Source organism: Triticum urartu, chromosome 6A (genome assembly GCF_056163025.1).
Source record: "Triticum urartu cultivar PI428250 chromosome 6A, HENAU_Tu73, whole genome shotgun sequence".
NCBI classification, from domain to species: domain Eukaryota; kingdom Viridiplantae; phylum Streptophyta; class Magnoliopsida; order Poales; family Poaceae; genus Triticum; species Triticum urartu.
In genome coordinates this window covers 450898763-450916432 of record NC_141878.1, presented here as the reverse complement: position 1 = coordinate 450916432, position 17670 = coordinate 450898763, and the positions used below count along the sequence as shown (strand labels likewise).

Genomic DNA, 17670 nt, shown 5'->3' with positions numbered 1-17670 from the left:
TTGTTTTTGAGTTTCACAGAAAAGACTACCAAACGGAGTCCAAACGGAATAAAACCTTCGCGATGATTTTTCTTGGACCAGAAGACAGCAAGGAGACTTGGAGATGAAGTCGGAGGAGACACGAGGCGGCCACAAGGACGGAGGGCGCACCCCCCACCCTTGTGGGCCCCTCGTGCACCTCCTGCCCTAATTCTTTCGCCTATATATACCCATATATCCCCAAACCACAGGGGCATCCACGAAAACACTTCTCCACTGTCGCAACCTTCTCTACCCATGAGATCCCATCTAGGGACCTTTTCCGGCACCCTGCCGGAGGGGGATTCAATCACGGAGGGCTTCGACATCAACTCTATTGCCCTTCCAATGAAGCATGAGTAGTTTACCTCAGACCTACGGGTCCATAGCTATTAGCTAGATGGCTTCTTCTCTCTCTTTGATTCTCAATACCATCTTCTCCTTGATGTTCTTGGAGATCTATTCGATGTAATACTCTTTTGCAATGTGTTTGTAGAGATCCGATGAACTGTGGATTTATGATCAGCTTATCTATGAATATTACTTGAATCTCCTCTAAATTCTTTTATGCATGAGTTGATATCATTGTAATTCTCTTCAAACTATCGGTTTGGTTTGGCCAACTAGATTGGTTTTCTTGCAATGGGAGAAGTGCTTAGCTTTGGTTTCAATCTTGCGGTGTCCTTTCCGAGTGACAGTAGGGGCAACAAGGCACGTATTGTATTGTTTCCATCGAGGATAAAAAGATGGGGTTTTCATCATATTGCTTGAGTCAATTCATCTACATCATGTCATCTTACTTAATGCATTACTCCGTTCTTTATGAACTTAATACTCTAGATGCATGCTGGATAGCGGTCGATGTGTGGAGTAATAGTAGTAGATCCAGAATCGTTTCGGTCTACTTGACACGGACATGATGCCTTTTTTTTAAAGCCCATGACAACAGGAAAGGCTCCTACTGACTTTTTCATAAATATGGAAGAATTACAACTTACATGGTAGTATGCATCTCAACCACACACTATCTCCACGCCCCAGCATGGGAGCATTTCCCTAAGTGTGGGTTTTTGGAGAGCCACTAATCAAGCTATAGAACCCTAAGGTGGGTCCCAAATGAAGGAATTTACAAAGTTTGTTACAAAGCTTTTCATGGAGGGTCTAACCCTATGAATCAACAGACCAAAGTCTGTCCTGAACCTTTGTCCCCAAGATTTGAATGAAGGTGGGATCCCTCTAAATATTTTACCATTCCGCTCTTTCCAGATACTCCAAGCCGAAGTCATAAATATTTCCATGTACATGGGACGTGTCCATTGGGCTCTCCCGGAATGAATGATGTTTAGGAGGGTACCCTCGATCGTCAAGTCAAACCCAAGCGCCTCCCAGCACCGTTTACTGAAAGCACATGCAAAGAACAGATGTTCCACTGTTTCCTCTTCACTGCTTGTGCAAATTCTGCAACTCATGTCCCCATCTATGTTATAATGCCTTCTGGATAACATATTCCTAGTATTTACACTGTCGGCCAGCAGCAACCACGTGAAGACCTTGATTTTCATCGTGCACTTAGATTTCCAGATCCAAGAGAAGGCATCATCAGGAGTCACATTCGTGATGCCTATATTCATGATCATTGCCTTAGATATCATCATAACTTTACGCTTTTCTATCAATTGCTCGACAATAATTTGTTCACCCACCGTATTATTTGCTATCTGTAGAGAAGCCTCTCGTGAAACCTATGGCCCTCGAGTCTATTTTCCATCATATAAGTTTCTGATCTATAATTTTAGTTTCCGATTTACTATTTTGCAATCTTTTACTTTCCGATCTATAAACCAAAAATACCAAAAATATTTACTTTACCGTTTATGTATCTCTATCAGATCTCACTTTTGCAAGTAACCGTGAAGGGATTGACAACCCCTTTATCATGTTGGGTGCAAGTTGTTGTTTGTTTGTGCAGGTATTCGGTGACTTGTGTGTTGTCTGAAGGAAATATGCCCTAGAGGCAATAATAAAGTTATTATTTATTTCCTTATATCATGATAAATGTTTATTATTCATGCTAGAATTGTATTAACCAGAAACATAATACTTGTGTGAATACATAGGCAAACAGAGTGTCACTAGTATGCCTCTACTTGACTAGCTCGTTGATAAAAAATGGTTATGTTTCCTAGCCATAGACATGAGCTTTCATTTGATTAACGGGATCACATCATTAGGAGAATGATGTGATTGACTTGGCCCATTCCGTTAGCATTAGCACTCGATCGTTTAGTATGTTTCTATTGCTTTCTTCATGACTTATACATGTTCCTATGACTATGAGATTATGCAACTCCCGTTTACCGGAGGAACACTTTGTGTGCTAACAAACGTCACAACGTAACTGGGTGATTATAAAGGTGCTCTACAGGTGTCTCCGAAGTTACTTGTTGGGTTGGCATATTTCGAGATTAGGATTTGTCACTCCGATTGTCGGACAGGTATCTCTGGGCCCACTCGGTAATGCACATGACTTAAGCATTGCAAGCATTGCAACTAATGAGTTAGTTGTGGGATGATGTATTACGGAACGAGTAAAGAGACTTGCCGGTAACGAGACTGAACTAGGTATTGAGATACTGACGATCAAATCTCGGGCAAGTAACATACCGATGACAAAGGGAACAACGTATGTTGTTATGCGGTATGACCGATAAAGATCTTCGTAGAATATGTGGGAGCCAATATGAGCATCCAGGTTCCGCTATTGGTTATTGACCGGAGACGTGTCTCGGTCATGTCTACATAGTTCTCGAACCCGTAGGGTCCGCACGCTTAAAGTTTCGATGACGGTTATATTATGAGTTTATGAGTTTTGATGTACCGAAGGGTTTTCGAAGTCCCGGATGTGCTCACGGGCATGACGAGGAGTCTCGAAATGGTCGAGACATGAAGATTGATATATTGGAAGCCTATATTTGGATATCAGAAATGTTCCGGGTGAAATCGGGATTTTACCGGAGTACCGAGGGGTTACCGGAACCCCCCGGGGGCTTAATGGGCCATAGTGGGCCTTAGTGGAGAAGAGGAGAGGCGGCTAGGGCAGGGCCGCGCGCCCCTCCCCCTCTAGTGCGAATAGGACAAGGAGAGGGGGCGACGCCCCCCCTTTCCTTCTTATCTCCCTCCTCTTTCCCCCCTTCTCCTAATCCAACAAGGAAGGGAGGGAGTCCTACTCCCGGTGGGAGTAGGACTCCTCCTGGCGCACCTCCTCCTGGCCGGCCGCACCTCCCCCCTTGCTCCTTTATATACGGGGGCAGGGGGCACCCCAGAGACACAACAATTGATTTGATCTTTTAGCCGTGTGCGGTGCCCCCCTCCACCATAGTCCACCTCGATAATACTATAGCGGTGCTTAGGCGAATCCCTGTGTCAGTAGAACATCATCATCGTCACCACGTCGTCGTGCTGACGAAACTCTCCCTCAACACTCGGTTGGATCAGAGTTCGAGGAACGTCATCGGGCTGAACGTGTGCTGAACTCGGAGGTGCCGTGCTTTTGGTACTTGATCGGTTGGATCGTGAAGACGTACGACTACATCAACCGCGTTGTGCTAACGCTTCCGCTTTCGGTTTACGAGGGTACGTGGAAAACACTCTCCCCTATCGTTTTTATGCATCACCATGATCTTGAGTGTGCGTAGGAATTTTTTTGAAATTACTATGTTCCCCAACAGTGGCATCCGAGCCTGGTTTTATGCGTAGATGTCATATGCATGAGTAGAACACAATTGAGTTGTGGGCGATATAAGTCATACTGCTTACCAGCATATCATACTTTGGTTCGGCGGTATTGTTGGATGAAGCGGCCCGGACCGACATTATGCGTACGCTTACGCGAGACTAGTTCTACCGACGTGCTTTGCACACAGGTGGCTGGCGGGTGTCAGTTTCTCCAACTTTAGTTGAACCGAGTGTGGCTACGCCTGGTCCTTGCGAAGGTTAAAACAACACCAACTTGACAAACTATCGTTGTGGTTTTGATGCATAGGTAAGAACGGTTCTTGCTCAGCCCGTAGCAGCCACGTAAAACTTGCAACAACAAAGTAGAGGACGTCTAACTTGTTTTTGCAGGGCATGTTGTGATGTGATATGGTCAAAGCATGATGCTAAATTTTATTGTATGAGATGATCATGTTTTGTAACCGAGTTATCGGCAACTGGCAGGAGCCATATGATTGTCGCTTTATTGTACGCAATGCAATCGCCCTGTAATGCTTTACTTTATCACTAAGTGGTAGCGATAGTCGTAGAAGCATAAGATTGGCGAGACGACAACGATACTATGATGGAGATCAAGGTGTCACGCCGGTGACGATGATGATCATGACGGTGCTTCGGAGATGGAGATCACAAGCACAAGATGATGATGGCAATATCATATCACTTATATTGATTGCATGTGATGTTTATCTTTTACGCGTCTTATCTTGCTTTGATTGACGGTAGCATTATAAGATGATCTCTCACTAAATTTCAAGATAAAAGTGTTCTCCCTGAGTATGCACCGTTGCCAAAGTTCGTCGTGCCCAGACACCACGTGATGATCGGGTGGTGTGATAAGCTCTACGTCCATCTACAACGGGTGCAAGCCAGTTTTGCACACGCAGAATACTCAGGTTAAACTTGACGAGCCTAGCATATGTAGATATGGCCTCGGAACACTGAGACCGAAAGGTCGAGTGTGAATCATATAGTAGATATGATCAACATAGTGATGTTCACCATTGAAAGCTACTCCATTTCACGTGATGATCGGTTATGGTTTAGTTGATATGGATCACGTGATCACTTAGAGGATTAGAGAGATGTCTATCTAAGTGGGACTTCTTAAGTAATATGATTAATTGAACTTAAACTTATAATGAACTTAGCACATGATAGTATCTTGCTTGTCTATGTTGATTGTAGATAGATGGCCCATGTTGCTGTTCCGTTGAATTTTAATGCGTTCCTTGAGAAAGAAAAATTGAAAGATGATGGTAGCAATTACACGGACTGGGTCCGTAACTTGAGGATTATCCTCATTGCTGCATAGAAGAGTTATGTCCTGGAAGCACCGCTAGGTGTACCACCTGCGCCAGCAACTTCAGACATTGTGAATGCCTGGCAATCACGTGTTGATGACTACTCGATAGTTTAGTGTGCCATGCTTTACGGCTTAGAACCGGGACTTCAATGACGTTTTGAACGTCATGAAGCATATGAGATGTTCCAGGAGTTGAAGTTAATATTTCAAAAGAATGCCTGGATTGAGAGATATGAAGTCTCTAATAAGTTCTATAGCTGCAAGATGTAGGAGAATAGTTCTGTCAGTGAGCATATACTCAAGATGTCTGGGTACTGCAATCACTTGATTCAACTGGAAGTTAATCTTCTGGATGATAGCGTCATTAACAGAATTCTTCAATCACTACCACCAAGCTACAAAAGCTTCGTGATGAACTATAACATGCAAGGGATGGATAAGATGATTCCTGAGCTCTTCGCAATGCTAAAGGCTGCGGAGGTAGAAATCAAGAAGGAGCATCAAGTGTTGATGGTCAATAAGACCACTAGTTTCAAGAAAAAGGGCAAAGGGAAGAAGAAGGGGAACTTCAAGAAGAACAACAAACAAGTTGTTGCTCAAGAGAAGAAACCTAAGTCTGGACCTAAGCCTGAGACTGAGTGCTTCTACTGCAAGCAGACTGGTCACTGGAAGCGGAACTGCCCCAAGTATTTGGCGGATAAGAAGGATGGCAAGGTGAACAAAGGTATATGTGATATACATGTTATTGATGTGTACCTTACCAGAGCTCGTAGTAGCACCTGGGTGTTTGATACTGGTTCTGTTGCTAATATTTGCAACTCGAAATAGGGACTATGGATTAAGCGAACACCGGCCAAGGACGAGGTGATGATGCGCGTGGGAAACGGTTCCAAAGTCGATGCGATTGCCGTCGGCACGCTACCTCTACATCTACCTTCGGGATTAGTATTAGACCTAAATAATTGTTATTTGGTGCCAGCATTGAGCATGAACATTATATCTGGATCTTGTTTGATGCGAGACGGTTATTCATTTAAATCAGAGAATAATGGTTGTTCTATTTATATGAGTAATATCTTTTATGGTCATGCACCCTTGAAGAGTGGTCTATTTTTGATGAATCTCGATAATAGTGATACACATATTCATAATGTTGAAGCCAAAAGATGCAGAGTTGATAATGATAGTGCAACTTATTTGTGGCACTGCCGTTTAGGTCATATCGGTGTAAAGCGCATGAAGAAACTCCATACTGATGGACTTTTGGAACCACTTGATTATGAATCACTTGGTACTTGCGAATCGTGCCTCATGGGCAAGATGACTAAAACACCGTTCTCCGGAACTATGGAGCAAGCAACTGATTTATTGGAGATCATACATACTGATGTATGTGGACCAATGAATATTGAGGCTCGCGGCGGGTATCATTATTTTCTCACTTTAACAGATGATTTAAGCAGATATGGGTATATCTACTTAATGAAACATAAGTCTGAAACATTTGAAAAGTTCAAAGAATTTCATAGTGAAGTTGAAAATCATCGTAACAAGAAAATAAAGTTTCTATGATCTGATCGTGGAGGAGAATATTTGAGTTACGAGTTTGGCCTACATTTGAAACAATGCGGAATAGTTTCGCAACTCATGCCACCCGGAACACCACAACGTAATGGTGTGTTCGAACGTCGTAATCGTACTTTACTAGATATGGTGCGATCTATGATGTCTCTTACTTATTTACCGCTATCATTTTGGGGTTATGCTTTAAAGACGGCCGCATTCACGTTAAATAGGGCACCATTGAAATCTGTTGAGACGCCGCCTTATGAACTGTGGTTTGGAAAGAAACCAAAGTTGTCGTTTCTTAAAGTTTGGGGTTGCGATGCTTATGTGAAAAAGCTTCAACCTGATAAGCTCGAACCCAAATCAGAGAAATGTGTCTTCATAGGATACCCAAAGGAGACTATTGGGTACACCTTCTATCACAGATCCGAAGGCAAGACATTCATTGCTAATAATGGATCATTTTTAGAGAAGGAGTTTCTCTCGAAAGAAGTGAGTGTGAGGAAAGTAGAACTTGATGAGGTAACCATACTTGCTCCCTTATTGGAAAGTAGTTCATCACAGAAACCGGTTCCTGTGACGTCTATACCAATTAGTGAGGAAGTTAATGATGATGATCATGAAACTTCAGATCAAGTTGTTACTGAACCTCGTAGGTCAACCAGAGTAAGATCCGCACCAGAGTGGTACGGTAATCATGTTATGGAGGTTATGTTACTAGACCATGACGAACCTACGAACTATGAAGAAGCGATGGTGAGCCCAGATTCCGAAAAATGGCTTGAGGCCATGAAATCTGAGATGGGATCCATGTATGAGAACATAGTGTGGACTTTGGTTGACTTGCCCAATGATCGGCAAGCCATTGAGAATAAATGGATCTTCAAGAAGAAGACTGACGCTGACGGTAATATTACTGTCTATAAAGCTCGACTTGTTGCGAAAGGTTTTCAACAAGTTCAAGGGATTGACTACGATGAGACCTTCTCACCCGTAGCGATGCTTAAGTCTCTCTGAATCATGTTAGCAATTGCCGCATTTTATGATTATGAAATTTGGCAAATGGATGTAAAAACTGCATTCCCGAATGGATTTCTGGAAGAAGAGTTGTATATGATGCAACCGGAAGGTTTTGTCAATCCAAAGGGAGCTAACAAAGTGTGCAAGCTCCAGCGATCCATTTATGGACTGGTGCAAGCCTCTCGGAGTTGGAACAAACGTTTTGATAGTGTGATTAAAGCATTTGGTTTTGTACAAACTTTTGGAGAAGTTTGTATTTACAAGAAAGTGAGTGGGAGCTCTGTAGCATTTCTGATATTATATGTGGATGACATATTGCTGATTGGAAATGATATAGAATTTCTGGATAGCATAAAGGGATACTTGAATAAGAGTTTTTCAATGAAAGACCTCGGTGAAGCTGCTTATATATTGGGCATCAAGATCTATAGAGATAGATCAAGACGCTTAATTGGACTTTCACAAAGCACATACCTTGACAAAGTTTTGAAGAAGTTCAAAATGGATCAAGCAAAGAAAGGGTTCTTGCCTGTGTTACAAGGTGTGAAGTTGAGTAAGACTCAATGCCCGACCACTGCAGAAGATAGAGAGAAGATGAAAGAAGTTCCCTATGCTTCAACCATAGGCTCTATCATGTATGCAATGCTGTGTACCAGACCTGATGTGTGCCTTGCTATAAGTCTAGCAGGGAGGTACCAAAGTAATCCAGGAGTGGATCACTGGACAGCGGTCAAGAACATTTTGAAATACCTGAAAAGGACTAAGGATTGTTTCTCGTTTATGGAGGTGACAAAGAGCTCATTGTAAATGGTTACGTTGATGCAAGCTTTGACACTGATCCAGACGATTCTAAATCGTAAACCGGATACATGTTTACATTGAATGGTGGAGCTGTCAGTTGGTGCAGTTCTAAACAAAGCGTCGTGGCGGGATCTACGTGTGAAGCGGGGTACATAGCTGCTTCGGAAGCAGCAAATGAAGGATTCTGGATGAAGGGGTTCATATTTGATCTAGGTGTCATACCTAGTGCATCGGGTCCAATGAAAATCTTTTGTGACAATACTGGAGCAATTGCCTTGGCGAAGGAATCCATATTTCACAAGAGAACCAAGCACATCAAGAGATGCTTCAATTCCATCCGGGATCTAGTCCAGGTGGGAGACATAGAAATTTGCAAGATACATACGGATCCGAATGTTGCAGACCCGTTGACTAAGCCTGTTCCACGAGCAAAACATGATCAGCACCAAGACTCCATGGGTGTTAGAATCATTACTATGTAATCTAGATTATTGACTCTAGTGCAAGTGGGAGACTGAAGGAAATATGCCCTAGAGGCAATAATAAAGTTATTATTTATTTCCTTATATCATGATAAATGTTTATTATTCATGCTAGAATTGTATTAACCGGAAACATAATACTTGTGAATACATAGACAAACAGAGTGTCACTAGTATGCCTCTACTTGACTAGCTCGTTGATCAAAGATGGTTATGTTTCCTAGCCATAGACATGAGTTGTCATTTGATTAACGGGATCACATCATTAGGACAATGATGTGATTGACTTGACCCATTCCGTTAGCATTAGCACTCGATTGTTTAGTATGTTGCTATTGCTTTCTTCATGACTTATACATGTTCCTATGACTAAGATTATGCAACTCCCGTTTACCGGAGGAACACTTTGTGTGCTACCAAACGTCACAACATAACTGGGTGATTATAAAGGTGCTCTACAGGTGTCTCCGAAGGTACTTGTTGGGTTGGCGTATTTCGAGATTAGGATTTGTCACTCCGATTGTCGGAGAGGTATCTCTGGGCCCACTCGGTAATGCACATCACTTAAGCCTTGCAATCATTGCAACTAATGAGTTAGTTGTGGGATGATGTATTACGGAACGATTAAAGAGACTTGCCGGTAACGAGATTGAACTAGGTATTGAGATACCGACGATCGAATCTCGGGCAAGTAACATACCGATGACAAAGGGAACAACGTATGTTGTTATGCGATCTGACCGATAAAGATCTTCATAGAATATGTGGGAGCCAATATGAGCATCCAGGTTCCGCTATTGGTTATTGACCAGAGACGTGTCTCGGTCATGTCTACATCGTTCTCGAACCCGTAGGGTCCGCATGCTTAAAGTTTCGATGACAGTTATGTTATGAGTTTATGGGTTTTGATGTACCGAAGGTTGTTTGGAGTCCCGGATATGATCACGGACATGACGAGGAGTCTCGAAATGGTCGAGACATGAAGATTGATATATTGGAAGCCTATATTTGGATATCGGAAATGTTCCGGGTGAAATCGGGATTTTACCGGAGTACCGAGGGGTTACCGGAACCCCCCGGGGGCTTAATGGGCCATAGTGGGCCTTAGTAGAGAAGAGGAGAGGCGGCTAGGGCAGGGTCGCGCGACCCTCCCCTTCTAGTCCGAATAGGACTAGGAGAGAGGGGTGCCCCCCCTTTCCTTCTTATCTCCCTCCTCTTTCCCCCTTCTCCTAATCCAACAAGGAAGGGAGGGAGTCCTACTCCGGGAGTAGGACTCCTCCAGGCGCGCCTCCTCCTGGCCGGCCGCACCTCCCCCCTTGCTCCTTTATATACAAGGGCAGGGGGCACCCAGAGGCACAACAATTGATTTGATCTTTTAGCCGTGTGCGGTGCCCCCCTCCACCATAGTCCACCTCGATAATATTGTAGCGGTGCTTAGGCAAAGCCCTGCATCGGTAGAACATCATCATCATCACCACGCCGTCGTGCTGACGAAACTCTCCCTCAACACTCGGCTGGATCGGAGTTCGAGGGACGTTATCGGGCTGAACGTGTGCTGAACTCGGAGGTGTCGTGTGTTTGGTACTTGATCGGTCAGATCGTGAAGACGTACGACTACATCAACCGCGTTGTGCTAACGCTTCCGCTTTCGGTTTACGAGGGTACGTGGACAACACTCCCCCCTCTCGCTGCTATGCATCACCATGATCTTGCGTGTGCGTAGGAATTTTTTTGAAATTACTACGTTCCCCAACATTGTCTCCTACTGGATTGATACCATGGTTCTCAAATTGAGGGAAATACTTATCTCTACTTTGCTGCATCACCCTTTTCTCTTCAAGGAAAAAACCAATGCAAGCTCAAGAAGTAGCAGCTGTCTACGCCACCACGGCACCACACAACTCCACCATCCTGCACATATCCATTCACACGCGCCCGTCGCCGAACCTCTGCAGCGCCATGCCACCGGGGTTCGTCGCCAGCCTTGCTGTGAATGCGACACCGTTCCTCCGCTTGTCCCGTCCAACCAGCATTAGCTCCAAAATTATGCCCCCAGGAGGGACAACGACATCGAAGGTGTCATCATCTTCCGATCCGGTAGATCCAGATCTAGGGTTTTCCTCAGAGCATCATGAGCGGGGTGCCACGACCTGCAACAACGACGCCTCAAGAAGGGAACACCGTCATAGACGCCGCCTTTGTTCGCCATGACCGAAGTCGGCGCCATTTTCACCGGAAGTCACGTCTCCCCGAACTCACAGCTGGGTGGAACCGAACAGAGCCTCGTCGTGGAGACGAGGGCCGCCGCCAGCATGTCGGCAGGGAGCCTCCAACCGCCCCTCACCGGTCCTTCTCACGCCACCAGCCGGGCAATGCCAAACTGAAACGGATCTGGACAGGATGCCAGATCCGCAGCCATCAAAGCCATCCATCTGCACGCAGCCGCCACACCGCCGGCCATGGAGGCTCCAATCGCCGCCGCACAGCAGGGTCGCCGCCCGTGTCGTCTGCAACCCCCTGGATCCAGATCGGGCTAGATCCTGATCTAGATCGGCAGCGGTGCAGGCACGTCCCTCCACTGTGAGGTACTCCAGGCCGCTGCCCACCCGTGCTGGCACAGGGGCACTAAGAGCTGCCGTCCTCGACGCACCCCACGCAGGCACGCTGCCCTGGCGCGAGGATGCCGCCCCGCCGCAGCACCCACGAGCGAGGAGGAAAAAGGCCCCACCGTCGCCGACGTGAACCAGGCGTTGCCCGGCCACGCCTTCTGGCGGCGGCGAGGGAGGAGTGCGGGGGAGATGGAGACCGGCGGGGCGACGGGGGAGCCCTCCCAGTCGCCTACAGGTGCCACACAATGCTTTGTCCTTCACTAAAATATATACTATAAGTGTCGATCCGGCCCATGTCCTAGTCATATTTGCAGCATTACCAGCAGCGAAGGCAAAACAAGATATATATATATATATATATATATATATATATATATATATATATATATATATATATCTTCCAGGAAATACACTTCGGAACCTGGTTGTATACACCCTATATGAGGATTTTTTTTAATAATTAAACAAAATGTCAAAGTAGTTTAGAACATTTTTTAGAATAAACTTGACTTTCTCTCGCACTAGTATAAAAAAAGCCAACGTTGACTTCAGGGCAAAAAAGACAAAAAAATATTTGCTATTATAGGTCATTATTCACGCTATTTTAGTTTAAAAAATTGTATTTTTTGAGAAGAAGTCAAAGGTTCTCACAAGTACAATGGAAGGTCAAGTTTATTTCAAAAATATTTTCACAATTTTTTGACTTTTTACTGAATTACTATATTTTTTTTACATATAGGGTGTAGATACATCCAGGAACCGAACGTCCGCGTCCTATATCTCCCCAGTTGCTCCATGCATGATACTTCTGCACTTCTGCTTCAAACCCTTCCACATCGCAGCTTTTAGGCCGGTCCGAAACCAACAATCCCCGAAGAAATAATCACAGTCCTGGAGCAATGCCCTGGTACTCGTGCCGATCGAAGATGACATGCACCTTGTAGGAGTAGTACTGAAACTCGCAGCCATGCATCTTGCTTTACTTGCTTGGTTGCTCTGTAGCAACTGCAAAGCATGCAGCCATAAGCTGTAGCTAGATGATGCCGGCACATGCATCAGCTTGTCGCGTACGAAAGCTGCCCCAAGTGCTCACCGGGCGTCCATAGCTAGCTAGTTCGCCCGTGCAAGCTATCCTTGACGCACAAGCGAGGCGCCACCGCTGGCTAATGGACAAGCAAGGGCCGTCTCTAATTTGGACAGAATACTTCCCAGTTTTCCCACGCCAACGCCTATCTTCCTATATCTCTGATCCAAGATGCTTCCTGCCGCTGCCGTGTTTGCTGTGTTCCTGCACTCCTGCTGGCTAGCAGCACTGACCTGTATCTATTCCAGCTTGGGACTAACCTTCCGTTTGGGCCAAGGAGCAGTTATGCTAGCAGTACTTGCTCGTGGGCTACCATCTTCCAACTGCGTGCTACAGCCTACAGAGAGACGAAAACCTGGCACGCGTGCACATTTTACTATCCTCGATCGAGCCACTACTACATTACCTGCTGGCTTCATCAATAAACAGAAACTGGTGGAAAAAAAGAAGCAGAACTGGTACTGCATTACATGTGCATGCAGCATGCAATGTGTGAGTATAGTAGCACACTTGAGGATGAAATACTACACGTCTGCACATATGGAAATGAGCACGTAACTTATGAGTCGTTAACCAAAGAGACTTTTTAAAAAACGCTGCAGCTTAGCTATACTTGCATCCATGCTCGTTGCTGCTGGTTTGGTCCTATACCTAGCTACCAGATTCGAGGTGCGTATGGATGAAAATGATGTGCTAACTACAAGCCAAGTTTGTCCCTTTTCTTTCTAGACTAGATCCAACGAGTGACTCCACGGGAGATGTGTTTTTTAGAGAACGCAATTACACAAATCTCCCCGGACTGCAAGATAGCCGACTCGGCAACAATCCAGCAATGCAATGTTGCGTTCCTCGTCAGGATCTGCACCTTGCAACGCCAAGGTCGCCATCACGTGGCCGTTGGAACACACACAGCCGAGCTCAGATCCGAAGCTTAATCAGCAACTTCAAAGGAGTATTTTCTCCTTCTTTGGGCATGCACATACTGCCTGTTTCCTAGCAGTAAAATTAGGTAGGAGATTAGGACGTACGGGAAAGTGAAGATGGAGGAGCATGGGTGTCGAGCTAGCGAGCTACCGGTGCTTGCTTGGTTTGTGGACCTGCTCGACGCGCGCGGCGTGCGTGCGGTGCCGTGCCGTTTCCAATGGCGAGCGAGGCACAGCACAGCGTAAAGCGTGACAAGGTACAGTGCGCCTCCCATTCGCCTTCACGGCTCGCTTGTTCGTGACCCCGGCCCAGGCCACCAACCATGCATGTGAGCCAGCAGCTAGCGAACGACTGCACGATCCATCCTCATACGGACGATCGAGAGGAATTCATTCAAGAACACCACATTTTAATGGCCACACACACACGTCGGGGCGATCTGCTGTTAAGTGCCAACTGACCAACCATGCATGCATGCATACATGCACGCCCAGAATCACCCATCTCCCACCTCTAGGCCGGGGCAAAATAGTCAGCATTCCAGTCGATGCTTAACGTGATAGGCATGCATGGATGGATGGCATGAGCATATCCATCCAGTTGGCTGGCTATGCCACTCCCAGAAGCCAACCAGCATGCACGCACTGGGCCGATCAATCCACCCATCGGCCCCCGGCCCATGCGACTCGTGTGACCAACTTTACTGAACCAAGCCACAGAATCATGAGTCGTGCATGCGTGGAGCTTGCTCAGTACCTACATTTGCTTGGGACGCAGGAGAAAGAGCAAGCATCGCAGAGGTAGGTTGGTACTAAGTTGGTTGCTGGCTAGCTCGAGCTACCTAAGTAAGCTCGATCGGTAGCTACTCAAGAGCTAGCAGCTCACTTTCAGTGTCGCCGTATGCTGGTCCGGACGAAGGAGAATTTCCAGGCGTCCGCCAGGAGGCAGGAGTGGGACAGCGAACCGCTGGTGGTACATATATGGCGTGCACCGCGGTGCAGGCACAGATGCACCTGCTTCCACGCACGCTAAAGGAAAAAAGATTTCGCCGGCCTAAAGCGATACGATTACGATACACCTTCACGCGAACTGGGCGAGAGCGCACGCCTTTCAGCATCCAATGCACCGTCGTACTGCCCATTCATTAACCATAATGCTGCAAAATGCAATACTGGAGTAGTAATTAAGCAGCAGCACACGTCAGAAACGCCCGAGGTAAGTAAGTACGTGCAGCAAGCTCGTGATTTCGTGCGATTAATGTGGGATCGGATCAGGGTGTGCTGTATCAGTACGGGGATTAGGCGAGCTAGGCCAGCAGGAGAAGCGAGCGACGGCACGGTGATGATGGATGGCCCTGACACGGACGTGATCCAAAAGCCCCAGGCAAGCTACCAGGCACGACCGATCGGCAGGCGTTCAGCCCTGATCGGACGGCCACGGCAGCGGCTACCACGTAGCCCCACCGGCTGCGCTTTATCCCGGCCCGCACGGGGTACGACCTACAGTACCCAACTGGCGCGGTGCGGGCCCCACGCGTCAGCCTGACACCCGTGTGCACCAGCCATTTCGTCGTCGAGATCCGCTTCGGGCTCCGCGCCCACCGGCTTCTCCCAGATACGGGACGGGAAAGGCAGGCCAGGCCAGGCCAGGGGAGGGGGTCAAAACGCTACGCGCACATTAAACCGCGCGATTAATTCCGTGTTAATTCCTTCCCCCGGAATCAGCGGGGGGCCTGAATGACCGGCCGGATTCGCAGCGCCACCACCACCGCGCACCAACCTCCGGCTGGGGCGGGGGGGGCGACACGTGGACGCCACCGGTGGGGGCGAGACGCTAACCGCCTGCCTCCAAACGTGGAGCCCGAGCCCTACAAAAACGACTGCCGTTTCTCCATCTCCATAAACAAAGAACGGCTGGCTGGCTGGTTGGCTGGCTGTTATCATCCGTATACTACGATTGATTCCAGCGGCCATGACCTATGCAATTCTGCAACCTAGTACCGTACGTACGTGGAGTGTGTGGCCGGGGCCCACGCGCAGGGAGACATAGGTGGTTAATGAAAGAAATAGTGGTGGGGAACAAACAGGAGCACAAGGGTACGAGCAGCTGCTGCTGTTCATATGGCAGCAGCAACTGAAGGAGCGAAAGAAAGGAGGCAACGCAACTCAGACACAGAGCAAAGCACATTGCTTGCCATTGTGACTTTGGACACTAGGCAAAAGCTTAGCTCGTCTACTCTACTCTACTCCACTGCCATGCTTTTGTGCATGCTTTGGTCTCTAGCACTGCTTCTCAACTACTTGGTCTCAGTATAATGTGTGTGCTCTGGGCTATGCGAACATGGGGAGGAGATGGTTCAGCTGAAAAAGCGTTCCTTTTAAACCCCAATTCTGATGCTATAGCTGAATTCAGATCGTCGGATCAATAACAAACCACAGCTTATCTACACCAATTCCATAGCTTTTAAACGAACAGGAACGAAACTAACATCAACAGTTTAAAATCCTGTAAAAACAGATCAACGGAATCGAATGTACTAGCAAATTGACTGCCATCGACAACTACCAAAGATGGTTCTTTCTTATCTCTGTTTCTCTTCCTCTTTTTTTCTACCTTTTGGTTTCTTGGATGGATGGATGGATGGATAGATTTATCTCACCTCGGATCACCTCCTCGATTGGGATTAGCCGGAATGCTTGCTTCAGGAACCTGGATTGGAGGAGAAACGGGGATCTGACACGGCAGAGAGCTCCACATCCTCGAACGGCAGCGCGATGTTCAGATCGATCATGCCAAAGGCTTTGATCGGCGCCGGAGGAGCGGCGGCTGCATGCGCCTGTGCTGCGGCGGCGGCGGCGGAGCAAACATGGGACCTCTTGTGCCCACCAAGAGCTTGCCCGGAGGCGAACACGCGGTAGCAGTAGGGGCACTCCCGTGGCGACCCCTTCCCGTCCATGTCCTCGTCCCCCTCGCGTTCCATCAATGGCGCCGGTGCCAGCGGCTGCGGAGGAGGAGGAGGGGGAGCGATGGGAGGCGCGCAGCAGCCGCCCCTGCCGCCGCGCACGTGGCTGGCGCGGTGGCCGCCGAGAGCCTGGTAGGAACGGAATACCTTCTTGCACGCGCCGCACTGGAACCGTGTGCGCTTCTCCACCGGCGCCGGATCGGGAGCGGGGAGCGTGTAACCGCCGTCGCTCCCGTCGTCCGAGTAGTCGCCGTCGCCGTAGCCGCGCCCCGTCGAAGGCCAGGAGTCGCGGGAGAGCATCATGAGGGACAGCGCCACGTCCTCCTCCTGCGTGGCTGCGTCCGACACCGAGCTCAGCGGCTCAGTCTCGCCCCCGGCAGCGGCGGCGTGCGCGCGCTTGGGGTGCGGCGGGGTGGACTCGGCCTCACTCTCGCGATCCGAGAAGGCGACATCGGTGACGCGCAGGCTGCGCTTGGGATTCTCCCGGAGCGCGTAGATTGGAAGGGGCTTCTTGAAGCTGACGTCACCGTCGGCGGCGGCGGTGAAGGAGGTGGACGCGGAGGACGCCGATGAGATCTGCTGCTTCGCGGCCGGGTTGCGGACGGAGTGGGAGCGCATGTGGCCTGCGAGGGCGCGGGGGCTGGCGAAGCGGCGGAAGCAGAGCTTGCATGTGTTCTTTGCCATGGCGAGAGCTTGGGGAGCTCGCTCGGGGAAAGCGTGGCAGGAGCTAGAATGGCGAGGAGAGAGGACGGGAGCAAACGAGAGAGCTGCGGCGGAAGTTAGAATATAGCGGAACAGCCAAGCTTCTCCTTCCTATTTATTTTTCCATTCTTATTTTCCTTTTTCTACGTTTTCTTTTTAATTCCGCGTTGACACTTTCCATTGCTGGGCCTGGGGGCTTTTTTATGCTTCCTGGCTCTGGCGCAGCATATCAAATCACAGATGTGCAGCTTGATATTTTCCAGCCTTAACTCCTTGCGTGCAAATCGCTTTCTATTTTTGTGGGATATACGTATGCCAGTTTTTTTATGTTATTATAAATAAAATTATGTAACCTGCATGGTATAAAGTAATAAATTAACACGGTGTAACGAACAACTTTTTTTGTTTTGATGAGAGGGAGG

The 17670-nt window shown here is 47.7% G+C and overlaps 1 protein-coding gene across 1 annotated transcript; it reads right to left on the bottom strand.

Annotated features, from left to right (window-relative positions):
* Positions 1–15987: 15987 nt before the first annotated feature.
* Positions 15988–17368, bottom strand: LOC125512257 (zinc finger protein ZAT9-like). The gene has a single exon (XM_048677353.2). It carries the CDS (start codon positions 17228–17230, stop codon positions 16286–16288), a length of 945 nt encoding a protein of 314 aa, XP_048533310.2. The 5' UTR covers positions 17231–17368; the 3' UTR covers positions 15988–16285.
* Between the last annotated feature and the right edge of the window lie 302 nt (positions 17369–17670).